Here is a 16,858-nt window from a genome sequence, read left to right on the forward strand (position 1 = left end):
ACTTTAGTCTTTTTGACATTCAGCTGTAGTGCTTTTGTGCTTTCCTCTTTAACTTTCAATAGCATTCATTTCTGCTGGTAGCATGGTATCGTCTGCATATCTTAAATTATTGATATTTCTCCCTCCAATTTTCAGACCTCCTTCCTTGGTCCAATCCTGCTTTCCGTATGATATGTTCTGCATATAGATTAAATAAATAGGGTGATAAAATACACCCCTGTGTCACACCCTTTCCAACTGGGAACCAATCAGTTTCTCCATATTCTGTCCTTATAGTAGCCTCTTGTCATAGGTTTGGCATTAAGCAGCATATAATTATAATAGGTTATATGCAGTGCTACAACTCCTGAGAGTAGACCCATTGAAATTAAGAAACATGCCTAACTTTGATCTATTAATTTCATGGGGTCTCCTGTGAGTATAAGTTAGTTGGCTGTAATCCAGTAACAGGCCCAGTTGACGTACTGGGATTAAAGGTCTACAGTTTAAGACGACGATTTAACTGGAATGTCTTCCGAGGAGGGTGACAAAGGGGGGGGGCTGTAGAACAAGTCATATGAGGAAAAGGTTGAAGAAGTTGGGATTTGTTTTAGCCAAAAGAAGAGACAATTCGGAGGTGAAGCGATAGCTGTCGTCACAGATTTGAAGTTGTTTAGATCATTGTTCTTCAACTTTGGGTCCCCAGATGATGGTGGACTACAATTCCCATCATCCCTCACTATTGACCATGCTGCCTGAGGATGATGGGAGTTGTAGTCCAACAACATCTGGCATGCCGGCCAGGCAAAAGCACTCAAGGAAAGTGTGGAGCACAGCTACAGAGAGATGTGACCTGCGTAGAGTTCAGAGGGCCACATTTGGGCCCTGACCCCGACGTTTCCCATCCCTGGATTAAAACACCTCTTGGTTGGGCTTACCCTACAGATTTTTTGCCTGTGAATTTCTCTCCAGCACTGCCCATCTATACGGATTAATTCATCAAAGTTATGGTGCACCAAAAAAGACAGTATTCTTGTCATTTATAAATGATACAGATATGGCACATCAAAACATCCTTAGGCAGTACGGCCTAATGCCAACAGCGCGCACACCGTGGCCCCTGTGGAAATCAACCCCCCTCAATATTAGGATCTGAGGGAAGGTGGACTGACCACCGGCCAACAAAATCTTACTCGGATCCCAGAAATTTGAAAGCAGAGTTCCTATTCCACTGGCAGTGAAAGTAGAACAGCCGTGACAGATGCTGCATGCACAGCATACATTTGAAGGGCACAACTTCCCCCACAGAATCCTGGGAACTGTAGTTTCCTCCCTCACAGAGCTACAATTCCCAGCCTCCGTACGAAACTACAGATCCCAGGATTCTGTGGGGGAAGTCGTGCGGTGGAAATGTATGGTATATAGACTGAGTGCTTGTAAGGTCTCCACTCTCAGGAAGCATTCGAAGAGGTTGAAATAGAAAAGAACTGGGGACATCCCCACTGATGACGATGATTAACCCCCTCTTCACCAGAAGGTCCCAGGGCGGGTCACAACAACATTAAATGCACTATTAAAAACCATTTAAAACAAATTTGTCACAAGTGATGTGGGGACACTTGTGAGGGATGGAGGCGTTGCACGGCTCTCTAGCAGATAAGGAACAGAGACACCCAGAACAGGCAAATTGTCAAATTGTTTAATGCCAGTTCAGTCCAGCAAGGAAAAAAACAAAACAGGCTCCTAACCAGCAGGCAACAGAGAACATATTGCTCTCCTCTTGTGACTGGGCACCCATCCAATGGGGCCTTCTTCATTTTTTCCCAGCAGTCTGGGCACGCTTGGCCTCAGCACGTTCCTCTTCTGGTGCTGAGCGAGAAAACACATGTAGAGTGGTTTTCTTCAGGCCTCTCCCCAGCCCATCAACAACATGAAAATACAATTTCAAAATCGGTTAACACATTTTACAATCAGAAGAATACATCTCAGGCATATCTTCTTCTAAGGAGCTTGTACGTGGGGTTAGTTTTACCCTCACAACAAGCCTGTGAGGTAGGTTAGGCTGTGAAGCTGTGAGGCTCTATAGATTATTTCCAAACTAATCAATATATATTGCTTGTGGCCATAGGCCATTGCAAATACAGTAAAATGCCTATCAGCAGAGATATGACACGTGAATAAATATACTCTCACGCCAAGGACTTTGCCGCTCAGTCTGCTGTACTGAGAGTTAATGAGGTAGGCCCCAAACCAGGCCTGGGAAATGGTAGATCCATTGGTAAGCTCCATTGTATTAGAAAGTTAAGAAGGTAGGACGCAAACCAGGCCTGGCTGATGGTAGATACACCCACTAGGCCTGCTATACCAGAGAGTCAACGAGAAAGGCCTCAACTAGGCCTGGTCAATGGTAGATCCATTGGTAGGCCCACTGTGCCGAAAGAGTCAACATGGTAGGACCTAAACCAGGTCTGAACGATGGTAGATCCACCACTAGAACTGCTATACTGGAGAGTGAACGAAGTAGGTCTCAACCCGGCCTGGTCAATGGTAGATCCACTGATAGAACCGTTGTACCGGAGAGTCAACAAGGTAGGACCCAAACCAGGCCTGGACGATGACAAATCCATCACTAGGCCCACTATACTGAAGAGTCAACAAGACAGGCCTCAAACCAGACGTGGACAATGCACCATCCTGAACAAGGCTACAGTTTCCAAGCATGGGGGAAAAACCTGAGTGAAGTTCAGCCCCACTCCTCAGGGTGGCCTAATTCTCTCGCCTTCCCCCCATGGGTGCAAAACTCAGGGCCTTGTCCTCACTGGCGCTTCCACAGATAAGTCTGGATGGAGTTGGCAGGGATCATGGTCACAATAAGGTCAGCCTGGTCGGAGATGCCAAAGGAGACGTTGAACCCAGAGCTGAGGAGGGAAGGAAGGAAAATACTTTTAAAAAAAACATGAGAGAAGGAAGAAAAAATACTACACATCAAGACTTGCTTTGGTGCTGCCTGGCTAGCGCTGACCCCCCTCCAACAGGGCTCTCTTGGTGGTGGTTCCTCATTTGTAGAATGCCCTCCATGGTGAGGTGCGTCTCTCTCTCTCATTATTAACACCCAGGAGGAATTATTAGCTTTGAGGATACCTGTGTTTTTTTAAACGTTCTTAAAGTTTTTAAACATGTTAAATAATAATAATAATAATAATAATAATAATAATAATAATAATAATAATAATAATAATAGATTTATATCCCGCCCTTCCTCCCAGCAGGAGCCCAGGGCGGCAAGCAAAAGCACAAAAACATTAAAACATCATAAAAACAAACTTTAAAACACATTAAAACAAAACATCTTCAAAAATGTTACTTTAAAAAAGCTATCAAAACATCTTCTAAGATTAAAAACATTTTAAAAAAGAAAGTTTAAGAACGTGTTAAAAAGCAACTCCAGCACAGATGCAGACTGGGATAGGTCTCAACTTAAAAGGCTTCTTGAAAGAGGCCATGTTTTACTTATTTTAACTGTACTCTTTTGATGTAAAAAAAAAAAAAATCACAACCTCATTCCACGATATTACTGTAACCAAATATTAGCAGAAGCCGCAGGCCATGCTTCCCTTTATCAATATAATCAATATAATTAAACTTTAATAGAAACCATCTTGTGCGCTCTGCCCTCTCATTATCTCCTCTTTCCCCCTCCTTGTATCTGGCCCACCTGGTTTCCCCTCTCTCAGCTTCCTGGCTCCAAGATCTGCCTCGCGCCCCTTGCCCTAAGTGCGCCTGACACTCACCGGTTGAGGACAACGACCACGGCAGATCCGTCGGGGCGAAGCACGGCCACGTGCTCCAGGCTGCACCCCAGGCAGTTCTGCATGACCGTCAGCCCAATACGCTGGGAGCCTTCTGGAATGAACTTGCTACAGAGACAGAGAGAGAGAGAGAGAGAGAGAGAGAGAGAGAGAGACACTATTGCAAAATATTTTGGGGGGGAGGGGAACGGGACATTTTCAAACATGAGACCTGGAGCCTTGGTTTCAGAAGCATTGCCAACTCTTAGAGAAATTGTCTCATAAGTTAAAATGAATGAGAAGACAATGTAAACTGGATTCATTTTTCTTGACTTGGTTTAACTTTACTGACTATACTAACCGCTGGAGGAATTGATGTTCGGTTCCTTTATTTAAATGGCATCATTTATTCTGTTATGACTTTTATATCTCACCTTTCCTCCAAGAAGCTCAAGGCGGTGGCCACCATTCCCCTCCATCGCCATTTTATTCTCACAACAACCCTGTGAGGTAGGGTAAGCTGAGAGGTCACCTAGTGAGCGTCATGCCTAAGTGGTGGGGTTGAACTTGGGCCTCCCAGGTTCCCGTCCATCACTTTAACCACTACAGCACTGCTGGCAGTGAATGTGTCGCCAGCCGGCATAGCCTCACCTGAAATGCCCCATGTGGTAGAACATGGGCTGCTTGTAGAAGACGTCATTGCCTGCATCCACAATGATCGGGCTGTCCACGAAGTTCTCCACCCAGTTGGGGCCCCCTTCCAAGTCCAGGGCCAGATTCCAGTCAATCCAGCCTGTGACATGGTTGTTAAGGTTCTAAAGGAGAGGCGGTAGGGAAAGAGTGAGTCAGGAGGAGTGGAATGGAGGATCAGGGGCTATGAAAGGTTTTAGAGGGGAGGCGGCAGGGAAAGGGTCAGGCTTAGGAGGAGTGGAATGGAGGAAAGGGGGCTATGAGAGGTTCTAGGGGGAGGCGGTAGGGAAAGGGTCAGTCAGGAGGAGTGGAATGGAGGATCAGGGGCTATGAAAGGTTTTAGAGGGGAGGCGGCAGGGAAAGGGTCAGGCTTAGGAGGAGTGGAATGGAGGAAAGGGGGCTATGAGAGGTTCTAGGGGGAGGCAGTAGGGAAAGGGTCAGTCAGGAGGAGTGGAATGGAGGATCGGGGGCTATGAGAGGTTCTAGCGGGGCGGTGGCAGGGAAAGGGTCAGGCTTAGGAGGAGTGGAATGGAGGAAAGGGGGCTATGAGAGGTTCTAGGGGGAGGCGGCAGGGAAAGGGTCAGGCTTAGGAGGAGTGCAATGGAGGAAAGGGGGCTATGAGAGGTTCTAGGGGAAGGTGGCGGGGAAAGGGTCAGGCTTAGGAGGAGCAGAAGGGAGAACAAGAGGATCACGACAGGCCAAAACGGTCCCCTTCCCGCCATCATACCGCCAGGATGCTGCGACTGTACGCGTTCCCCCGGTCCCAGGAGCCAAGGATCACGTCCCTCTCCCAAAAGTGTGACCCAGTACAGGCTTCAGTGGAGAGCAAGAAGTAATCTGGGAAAAGCTGACTGGTGGTCGCCACTGTGTCGGTGATGGGGGCGATGAAGTCAAGGTACCAATGCAAGCCAATGCCGTGGACGTAATGCCGAGCCTTGCTGTCCTCACTCAGCACCTTGGCAGAGCACAGAAACAAACGTAAAGAGTTCAGTCCCTGTGGGACGGAGCCATCAAATTGAGAGGGGAGTTTATATACAGCAGAAGAGGGGGGGGGGAGAGAGAGAGAGAGAGAGAGAGAGAGAAATGGCAGTAACCAGCCACGGTGGCAAGGGGTAGAGCACAGCAGAGAGCCAATCAAGCTACTTGGGTCCTTAGAGGTCATCAATTGAGTCACTGTGCCGTAGCGCAGATGTTCCCAAGCTGTGGTCCGTGGACAACCAGTGTTCCATGAGCTTCATTCAGGTGGTCCCCGGCAGAGCCACAGTAAACACATTCATTTTTAATTGTATTTTTATTGCATCCTGTATTTCTTGTATTTTATTTCATTGTATTCCAATCTGAATTCCAAGGAATTAGAAAATCATACACCACCGAGCACGGCGTGTTACAGCGGCTACGACAGGCTGAAAAATCATGCAGCAGTCTGCCAAGACTGTCAGCAATTTTCAAGTGGTCCGTGGGGGAAAAGATTTGGGAACCCTGCTGTAGGGATTGTGGGTCAGACGAAGACCAAAGAGATCTGGGTTCAAATCGCTATCTAGGCCACAATCGAGTTCACACTTACCTGGAAGTCAATTCCACTCAACTCAGTATGTTTTAGTAGACATATATAGGATTGCCCTCTGTATGCGTCGAAACTCCCTAAGTGATCTTGGGCCAGTCTCTAACACTCACATACTCTCTCTCTCTCTCTCTCTCTCTGCTTGACCTACAATACAAGGTTGTTGTGAAAATAAAATAAAATGGGCTTGCAGGGGGACAACAGGGATGAAAAAAATCAAGAGTAGTTTTCAGGTAAGTTTTACTCAGGGTAATCCCACTGAAATTAATGGACCCAAGTTAACCATGTTCATAAACATGGACCAAGAGCTACAACTCTCAGCCAATCCATCTCGCTTTTGCATGTTTTCACTCATAAACTCATCCCGTCCTGTTTTTGCACTGATTCTGAAATCTATTTTTTAGTGTACAAAAATTAGCATTTAAACATGGTTTTATTCCATTTTTTTCTATTTATATTTTTTTATCCCAAAAAAGTATTTTGATCCTTCTTTTTAAAACAAACAAAGACGTTTGTCAGGATATTTGAGAAGTGCCCAAGACAAAGGATAACTAAGGGGTCCTCCAGATTAGCGTTGCTGTTTTTGCGGATGCATTCTGCAACGTGTCATTGATGCAATCGTAGCGCATTAGCGGTGGGTTGATGCTGGACCATCCGCACATCATTCCACTTCTCCTGGTTCCCCCATGTTTCTGCATGATTGCCGTCTGTGCGATAATGCTACAGCGCAACAAAAGTGTGGGGGGGAAATTAACCCAGGGCATCGGTGGTGCAAAAAACTACAGATTTTCAGCAGGGCGTCACAGGGCATGCAACGACTGGAAGCGAAACAGTGCTCCAAAGGTTTTGCAGGCGCAAACAGTATTGAAAGTAGGATCGTGTACATAATCGCCCCGATACCACCATGAGCACAAATCGCAATGAATCCCCAATAAAAAAAGGATGAATGGAGGCCCCCTAAGTTCTGACCCACACATTAGCTTCTGAGATGCGGAGCAGGATCTTTTTGTATCAGGGATAGGAAAAGATGCTACTGGACTCCACCTCCCATCAGCCCCAGCGAGCACAGCCAGTGGTAAGGAACGACAGGAGTTTGCAGTCCAGCAACAGGCCACAGCTGGAAGGCCACCAAAGGGTCTCCATCCCTCCTAGAGGATTCTGCTGCACTCCCACTGAGTTACCGTCTGCAGCAGGGATGGGGAATAATAATAATAATAATAATAATAATTTAATTTATGTGTCGCCTATCTGGCCAATGGCCACTCTAGGCGACGTACATCTCAGTTACAATAAAATACATCATCATAATACAATACAAACGATAAAAACAATAGACAAAGACAGTTCAGAGTAATAGGCAATTTGTCGTAGAGATTAACCCTCCCCGGAAGTCCCGAAGGCCTGTCTGAAAAGCCAGGTCTTCAAGGCCTGGCGGAATACATTCAGGGAAGGGGCATGGCGGAGATCATACGGGAGGGAGTTCCAGAGAGTGGGGGCCGCCACTGAGAAGGCCCTCTCTCTAGTCCCCACCAGCCTAGCTGTTTTCGTTGGCGGGACTGAGAGAAGGCCCTGTGTGGCTGATCTTGTGGGGCGGCATAATTGGTGGCATTGGAGGCGCTCCATCAGATAAACTGGGCCGAGACCGTGTAGGGATTTAAAGGTTAATACCAACACCTTGAATTGGGCCCGGAAAACAACTGGGAGCCAGTGCAGGTCGAACAGCACTGGGGTGATATGCTCCCGGTGGCGACAGTTTGTAAGTAGTCGAGCCGCTGCATTTTGTATAAGTTGTAATTTCCGGACCGTTTTCAAGGGTAGCCCCACGTAGAGTGCATCACAGTAATCCAAACGAGAGGTGACCAGGGCGTGTACTACCAGTGGGAGCTGATGAGCAGGAAGGTAGGGCTGCAGTCTACGAATGAGGTGTAATTGATACCAAGCTGCCCGACTCACTGCCGAAATCTGAGCCTCCATGGACAGCTTGGAATCAAGAACAACCCCAAGGCTGCGGACCTGGTCCTTTAGGGGCAGTCTCACCCCATCGAACATCAAGTCAATATCTCCCAACCTTCCTCTGTCTCCCACGAGTAGCACCTCGGTCTTATCGGGATTCAGCTTCAACCTGTTCCTTCCCATCCATCCACTCACGGATTCCAGGCACTTGGACATGGTCTCCACAGCTGACTCTGGTGAAGATTTAAACGAGAGATAGAGCTGAGTGTCATCCGCATATTGGTGACACTGCAGCCCAAATCTCCTAATGATTGTCCCCAGCGGCTTCATATAGATATTAAATAGCATGGGAGAGAGGATAGAGCCCTGTGGCACACCACAATTGAGAGGCCAAGTGTCTGAAACCTCTTCCCCCAATGCTACCTGTTGGTACCTATTGGAGAGAAAGGAACGGAACCACTGCAATACAGTGCCTCCTATTCCCAACCCCTCCAGGCGATGTAAAAGGATACTGTGGTCAACAGTATCAAAAGCCGCTGAGAGATCGAGGAGGACAAGAAAGGTGAATTCTCCCCCGTCTAATGCCCTCCTCAAATCATCCACCAGAACGACCAAGGCTGTTTCAGTACCATGTCCAGTCCTGAAACCCGATTGGTATGGATCCAAATAATCCGTTTCATCCAAGTGTGTCGACAGCTGATTAGCCACCACTTGCTCAATGACCTTGCCCAGGAATGGTAAATTTGAAATTGGGCGAAAGTTGTTCAGAACTTGGGGATCCAAGGAGGGCTTCTTTAAGATGGGCTTTACAATTGCCTCCTTGAGGGCTAATGGCATTACACCCTCCTCTAGGGATGCATTAACCACCGCCTTAATCCCCTCGCCCAATTTCTCTTTGCAGCTCACAAGGAGCCACGACGGGCAAGGATCATTTAGAGATGTGGTAGGCTTCACAGTTGAGAGCACCTTGTCCACATCCTCAGAAGGGAGAGGCCGAAATCGATCCCATGTGACCGGGTTGCAACTGGCCAACTCTGGTTCATTTACTGTATCCACGGCGTACGGGATCAAGTTCCGTAAGTGTTCGATTTTGTCAGCAAAGTGCTTTGCTAATTTGTCACAGGAGGCTTGTGACTGTTCCAAGGGTTCCTGAGCAACTGGACCGACCAGGCTTCGGACCACTTGGAACAACCTCCTGGGACAGCACTCTGCAGACGCAATGGAGGCAGCAAAGAACCTCTTCTTCTCTGCCTTCACTGCCACTTGATAGGCAGCTACTGCTGCTCTAACCTGTGTCCGGACATCTTCGGAGCGGGATTTCCGCCACCGGCGTTCTAGTCGTCTCACCTCCTGTCTCAGATTACACAACCGTGGTGTATACCATGGTGCTAACTGAGTTCTTTTCAGCGGGAGAGGACGTTTCGGAGCCACCCGGTCCAATGCCCTGGTGATTCCCTCATTCCACTCTGTCACCAGGGCATCGACCGGGCGGCCTTCAGCAGGTTCCAATTCCCCAAACGCAGTCAGGAATCCCTCTGGATCCATCAGGCGACTAGGGCGGACCATTCTAATAGGTCCTTTACCCCTGCGGAGGGAGTGTGGCATCGAGATGTCAAAATTCACCAGATAGTGATCTGACCATGACACGGGGGTAAAAGAAATAGCCCCCACTTTCAGAACACTTCCCTCCTCTCCTAGGACAAATACAAGGTCGAGAGCATGACCAGCTACATGGGTGGGCCCAGTGTTACTAAGGTGCAGTTCCCAGGAAGCCATGGTTTCCAGGAAATCCCGAGGGGCTCCAGTGAGAGTGGTCTCGGCATGCACGTTGAAGTCACCCAGCACTAACAATTCTGGGGACAACGCCCGTACAGCCGAGAGCACCTCCAGCACCTCGGCCAGGGAGTCTGCCGTGCAGCGGGGTGGGCGGTACACCAGCAGGATCCTCAAACTACGAACCTACCTGCTCACTACGTTCAACATCTAAGGCCCTCCTCCGAGTTCCGAATCACAGAGAGGCTCGGAGGGTTGTAACAAGATCTAGGGCCTTTTCAGTGGCTGCCCCCGAATTATGGAACAGTCTCCCCGATGAGGTCCGCCTGGCGCCTACACTTCTATCTTTTCGGCGCCAGGTGAAAACCTTTTTATTCTCCCAGGCATTTTAATCTACCTTTTAAGCTTTTAATGTATATGAGGTTATTTATTGTTTATATTTATGTTCTATTGTTCTTGTGATGTTATTGTATTTTATCCTATGCTGTACACCGCCCTGAGAGTCTTCGGGCTGTGGGCGGTATATAAATTGAACTAAATAAATAAATAATAAATAAACTGCCCTTCGGGCCCAACCTCCAGTACATGCAGTCAACAAACTTAGTCCTGTGAAGAGGAGGTCTGGTAAAAACTAAAGACTCCCGGTAGATGACTGCCACTCCCCCTCCCCGCCTTCCTACCCTCGGCTGCTGTGCGTAACGGAAACCCGGCAGGCACATGGTCTCAAGAATGGGAGCTGAGGCCTCATCCAGCCAAGTCTCCGTAATACATGCCAGGTCTGCCCGCTCATCCAAGATAATATCATGAATGTGTGATGTTTTTTGTACTACAGAGCTGGCATTACACAACAGCAGTCGAAGGTCAGTAGGAATCCTGCATCCCCCAGTTCTCGTCTGGTTCTGGACAGACCTGGAACATGGGATGGGTATTAAGCATCTATCCCTTGTTCCCCTAATCTGGCCTGGTCTGCCAGCAGTACCATTCCAGCGCCTGCCAGCCACTTTTTCTACAGTTTGGCCCCTCACCCTCCCTGTCACATCCCCCCTTGGCTTGCACATGCCCCTATCCCGGTCCGCCGATCAGACAGGCCACCCACCCTAAAACAATAATAAACTGGAGACCCGCCTCAATCACACTCTGTAACTGTAGATTAATTTAAATTCAAATTCAAATTAAAATCAGTACAATTTCCATCACATTCACACATCCATACACACCCCACATTTCCATAATCAACAACTAGCAATAATCCTAACAATGTTAGCGGTGGCAATAATGAAGATGACACTCATATGCAATGGCGAAGCAGTTCACAGATAGTGCTTGCGGATAGAACTCGCAAGTAGAATATAATCAGAGTTGTGATGAGCTCAAAGCCAAAGGCCACAGCAACGGGAGCTGGCGATAGCGATGGTACAGCAGCTGGTAGCAAAAATAGCAGCACCTATAGTCAATAAGCAAAGGCAGAAAGTCCACACTCCAATAGCAGCCGTATTCCAGCAGATGGCAGAAGACAGCAACGGCAGCCGCAGTAACAGGGCAACAACGGCCCGAGACAGCACAAGGACCGAGACCACGGCTCCCTGCACCAGGCAAGACCGCGGCGCCCAGATCCAACGGCGATCCAAGGCCGCAGTGCCACAGTCACCCAGCGCGTCCGGCCACAACGAAACAACGGCCCAGAGCAACAGAATGGCGGCGGCTCCACCCGAACAGCGACCGACAGCGAAGGTCCAGGGCAACGCAGGCCACAACAGACCAGCGGCACCCAAGCCCAAGCAACGACAGTGGTCCGAGAGGGCCCACAGGCTCGGCGCGGCACGGCGCGACATGGCGTGACCATCCACACCCAGCCGCAACAGCAGGTAGCAGCAACAGTCCAGCAGCAACAGTCCAGTCCAGGAGAGGTCCAAGGACGCAGCGCCGCGAGCATCCGCGAGCATCCGTGCCCGACCGCAACAACAAAGCAGCAGCACCCGAGGCCGCGGCGCCAAAGGCCGCAAATAAAAGCGCGGCGTCCACGTCCGCATCAGCCAAAACAGCACACCCACACCCGTACCAACAAGCGATGGCATCGACAGTACAGGTATGGTAGGGTGGTAGGTGGTAGGTAATAGATGGTAGGCGATAGATGGTAAAATTTAAAAGGTAGAATACGGAGCTCCTGATTGAGCATCCGTCTTGGTCACCATCTTGCCTGGTTGGAACACATCCCTAACTTACTTTCTTGCCTGGATAGAGCAGGGTGTCCGGGTATGCACACAAAGTAGCCTACTGGCACAAAGGAAACATTTCACATGCATTGCTCTGCCCACTTTTGCTTTTTGGCCCAGCCCACTGCACACACACACGCACGCACGCACGCACGCACGCATGCACGCACGCACGCACACACACACAAAGCCTGCCCAGGAAGGAATGGGAAAGGGCTGTAGCTCAGTGACAGGGCATCTGCCTTCCGTGTAGAAGGTCAATTCCTGACATCTCCAGCTGATTATGATCATCAATTGCATTTATAACCCACCTTTTCTCCAAGGAGCTCAAAGCGGCATGCACAGTTCTCCCTCTTCTCATTTAATCCCCACACAACAACCCTGTGAGGTAGGGTAGACCAAGAGGCAGTGTCTGACCCAAGGCCACCCAGTGAGCTTCATGGCTGAGTGGGGATTTGAACCCTGGTCTCCCAGGTCCTAGTCCAACACTTTTAACTAGAGACCGCCTGGCTGAAATCCTGGACGCTGCCGGTCAGTGTGGTCAACACTGAGTTAGATGGACCAATGGTCTGAATCTGCAGAAGGCAGCTTCCAGAGTTCCTCTTATGAACGCGGCCCTCACCCTCAGCCTGCAGCCACCCGCAGTACTCACCACCTTGGCCCAGTGGGGCAGAAGCACCCGGTTGTCATCGAGGATGATGAGGCGGATGTCCTTGTGGGAGCTGTTGGCCAGAGCGGGGCCCAAATCCAGCGCAATGAAGTCACGCTGCTGCTCAGCCGTGAATCCCAGGGATTGGAAGGGGTAGTTGATAATTAGCCCGGCTGTCGGCTCGTTTTCAGCCGTCACCGCCCAGAAGGTCAAATTCTGCTTGGCGTACTCGTCCAGAAACCTGGGAGCGGGGAAATTTATTTATTTATTTATTATGAGATTTGTTAGTCGCCCATCTGGCTGGTTGGCCAGCCACTCTGGGCGACGTACACGTTAAAACAGTATATAAAACGGTTAAAAATTTAAAAACACAGTAAAACTAGCCCGTTCCAAAAGCCTGCCTAAAAAACCAGGTCTTCAGGGTTCTTATCGTTCATGACATTTTATTTGCCTTTTTTTGCTTTCAAAACTGAACTCAAAGCAACTGACAAACACACACGGCACGGGGAAAGAGGACAGAGAAAAGCTCTCCTCCCTCTTTCGTAAGACTAGAACTCGTGGCAGGCAACGAAGCTGAACGTTGGAAGGTTCCGGGCAGGCAAAAGAAAAGGATTCTTCACACAGCGCACAGCCAAGCCACGCAAGAGAGGGTTTGATTCCACAAAGGAAGCCACAGACCTAGCTACAAGATCTGAACAGGGTGGTTTATAATGGATGCCGTTGAAAGTCGCCGATTCATAGGGGCGCCATAAGTCGTGATCGACTTGAAGGCATATAACAACAACAACAACAGTCTGAGCCACTGGGACCACTGATGGTGTCAACAGAATCTCAGTTTCAAGGTGAGGCTAGAAGATTATGAAAAGTCTCCTCATTTACTCTCAAATTAATTCAGTTTTGAGATCCTCCCTGTTACTTATAGAGGCTGCCCATCTTGCTGAGCCAGACATTCCATCTCGCCTCCCACTGGCCTCCGATAAGATCTCCAGACACGGCTGGTGCCGTCAAGACTCTCTAAGCAGACAGGTGTTGGCACCTGGTCCCCGAGCTGAGCAGCCTCTACCTGAAGGCATATAACAATAACAGGAGGCAGTGATGGCCAGGGACCTGGATGGCTTTAAAAGCGGATTCAACAGATTCACCTTGCCAAGGTTCCGTTCCCTTGGACGCCAACTGGATCAAGACAAATGGAAACTTCAAGGGAAGTGGGCTGAGCCGTGAGCTTGAAGTGCACCCTGACAAAGAGGGGATGCTCCTCACATTTCTAATAGATCTAGCCAAGCCCCTGCCAATCACAGGAGCCAATGTTGCACACGCTGCAAATCCCTTTTAGACTTGCAGAGGGCTCTCTCGCACATACAATCCTGGCAGAGAGCGTCCCATCAACTATTTCCCTAGCCTGGTCAATGAGCTTCAGTCATTCGTTCTTACATTTGCATCCCACCTTTCCTCCAAGGAGCTCAAGGCAGCCTACATGGTTCCTTCTCACTTTATCCTCACAATGACCCTGCGAGGTAGGCCAGGCTGAAGACACAGCAACTGGCCCAAGCTTCGCAGCTGGCTGGGGGTTCGAACCCCGGTCTCTTCCCAAGTCCTAGACCAGCACTCTAACCATTCAAACTGCACTGGCGCTCCTTCTTTGGGGCCCCTTCCCTCCCCCTGGCCCATTTTACCTGACGAAATAGTTGGCCCACGTCTTGTGGTATCGGTCGCCAGCTATCCCCTTGAGGGAGCCCTTTCCTTTCCAGTCGTTGTTGGTTTTCATCCAAATCGGGGAGGTCCACGGGCTGGCAACCAAGGAGATGGGTCTCTTGGACATAGCGTTGGCACGATGAACAAGAGGAATCTAGAAGGAGAGGGGATGGCCAGCCAGTGAGGAAGATCTTGGTGTAGAAAGAGCAGGGGTCAAGAAGATCCGGATGCTCTTGTTGAGAGAACAATACACTGTGAACAGGGAGCAGGGGGAAGCTGAAATTGTGTGCATTTGTTGTTATATTTAGATTTATTATTTAAAAAAAATCTCATAGTTGTTACAGTCTTGGACCTGGGAGGCCATAGTTCAAATCCCCACTCGTCCATAAGGTTTGCTGGGTGACCTTGGGCCAGTCACAGTCTCTCAGCCTAACCTACCTCCCAGGGCTGTTGTGAAGGTAAAATGGAGAAGAACCATGTTTGTATGCCACCTTGAGCTCCTTGGAGGACAGGCGGAATATAAATGTAATAATGAATAAATAAACAATACAAATCATGTTTCTTGGCATTCCTGAGACTTTTAAACAGGGTATCAAGATCATGCGACGCCTTAGTTTTGTGTGTGTCAACGCTGCCTTTAAATCACTCAGTGCACAGCTCCCTTTCCAAGAAGAATAGGCTGGTTGCTTAAAAAACACAAGACACAACGGCCCCATTACAGACTCCTTTAGGGGAATGGAGACTAGACGGTCAGTCAAACAAGACCCCACAGCAGTCAAGGCAGAGTTGGCCAGTCTCTTATCGCTAGCCTCAACAAGCCGACTGGGGCAACGTTCTAGAGCACAAGGGAATAGGTCAGACAGGAGGACCGCACGAATTGAAACGCATCCAGATAAAGTAGGTAAGAGGCGGCCATGGAAACCTGTTTCATAGACAGTGCACCCAACTGGATGGTAAAGTGGAGAGGGGGAGAACCTTGCATGCCACCTTGAGCTCTTTGGAGGAAATACGGGATAGAAATGGAATAATAATAATAACAATAATAATAACAACAATAACAACAATAACAATAATAATAATTTACATAGAAAGCCATCAAAATACACACAATAACACTCAAACGTTCCCAGAACCCTAGGTAGGACAAAACCATCAATCACAGGTAAGCACAAGAACCTAGAAAACTGTCTTACGCCAAAGTCACATCTGCACCACACCTTTAAAGCACATTTTGAAAAGCACATGGCTTCCCTCCAAGGAATCCTGGGAACTGTAGTTTGCTTAGAGTGCTGGGAACTGCAGTTCCCAGGATCCTTTGGGGGGAGCCATGTGCTTTAAAGGTATGCGGTGGAGGTGACCTGAGTCAGACCACTGGTTCATCTAGTTCAGTATTGTCTACACCGACAAGCGGCGGTTCTCCAGGATTTGAGGCTGGGGACATTCCCAGCCCTATTTGAAAGCTGAACCAGGGATCTTCTGCATGCAAACCACTGAGCGATGGCCCTTCTCCTACGCTAAGCGCCGTAAAAAAACAGAGAATCAAAGAAGGTGTCCGCAAACTCAGGGAAACCTCAAGGTTTGCAGAAACACTCCCACCTCCCAAAAAAGAATCTACTGAGATGGAGTGGGGGAACGAAATCCTAAACAACTCGATGAGGACTGAACAGGCTCAAAACACAGAGTGCCTTTTGGGGGCAAAACACGAAAACTGGAGGGGTAATGGAATGGAGTGTCCTACTAAAGGGCATAGCTGGCTGGGACCAGAAAAAGGAGAATTCCACATCACCACATCTTTGAAGGGGTCCCATCTGAAATAGTATACATATAGAAAGCAAGATAAAGCAACACACCCCTCTGCCTACGATGTGTGTGTCTGCTGTTGCCCACCGCCCACCCCCCTCTCGCCTCCACTCGCATGACACTCACTTTCATCTTGATGTCCTCATCGACCAAGCTGAACTTCTTCAGCTCAAAATCGTAGGGCCAGTCGTCGTACGTGTAAGTCCGTGTGGAGAAGTCGCTGCTTGCCATGGGCAGGCGCAAGAGGTTGTACTCGATCCCTGCAGGTGTGGAGAGAGGGAAGCTATTATGGAGGATACAACTGGCCACTTTACGGCTCCATCGGCCCACTCTATCGATCAGAGCACTGACCCATCCAGCTGTGCATCGCCTACACCAGGGTCAAGAAGAATCTGTGGAGCCCTCCAGATGTTGATGGACTCCAACTCCTGCAAATCCCAGCCTGCATGCCCAAGGGTCAGGGATGGTGGCAGCATCTGGAAGGCCACAGGCTCTCTGATTGGTAGTTTCTCCAGGACCTCTCTCAGCCCTTCCACCCAATAATAATAATAATAATAATACATTTCTATCCCGCCCTTCCTCCTAGAAGGAGCCCAGAGTGGTAAACAAACACTAAAAACATCTTAAAAGCAGAACATCTGTGAATTGAATCCAGGGTCTTGTGCATGCAAAGCATCGGCTTTACTGCTAAGCAATGACGTTCCCTGAGCTCCATGCACCCTTGGACTGGTGAGGAGCTGTGGGGGGCACGCCATTCCTC

The 16,858-nt window shown here is 49.0% G+C and overlaps 1 protein-coding gene across 3 annotated transcripts in view; it reads right to left on the reverse strand.

Moving 5' to 3' along the window:
- Positions 1 to 1,664: 1,664 nt before the first annotated feature.
- The window catches only part of LOC133375209 (lysosomal acid glucosylceramidase-like), a 33,567-nt gene continuing 18,373 nt past the window's right edge, over positions 1,665 to 16,858 (reverse strand). For all 3 annotated transcript variants that reach the window (XM_061606821.1, XM_061606822.1, XM_061606820.1), the window contains 7 exons: positions 16,225 to 16,358; positions 14,280 to 14,452; positions 12,610 to 12,847; positions 5,185 to 5,412; positions 4,419 to 4,582; positions 3,771 to 3,896; positions 1,665 to 2,897 (listed from right to left, as the gene is read on the reverse strand). In XM_061606821.1, the coding sequence (XP_061462805.1) occupies positions 2,795 to 2,897; positions 3,771 to 3,896; positions 4,419 to 4,582; positions 5,185 to 5,412; positions 12,610 to 12,847; positions 14,280 to 14,452; positions 16,225 to 16,358 (1,166 nt within the window). In that variant the 3' untranslated portion in view covers positions 1,665 to 2,794. The remainder of the gene's footprint in view (positions 2,898 to 3,770; positions 3,897 to 4,418; positions 4,583 to 5,184; positions 5,413 to 12,609; positions 12,848 to 14,279; positions 14,453 to 16,224; positions 16,359 to 16,858) is intronic.

This window comes from Rhineura floridana, chromosome 22, assembly GCF_030035675.1.
Source record: "Rhineura floridana isolate rRhiFlo1 chromosome 22, rRhiFlo1.hap2, whole genome shotgun sequence".
Classification (NCBI taxonomy): domain Eukaryota; kingdom Metazoa; phylum Chordata; class Lepidosauria; order Squamata; family Rhineuridae; genus Rhineura; species Rhineura floridana.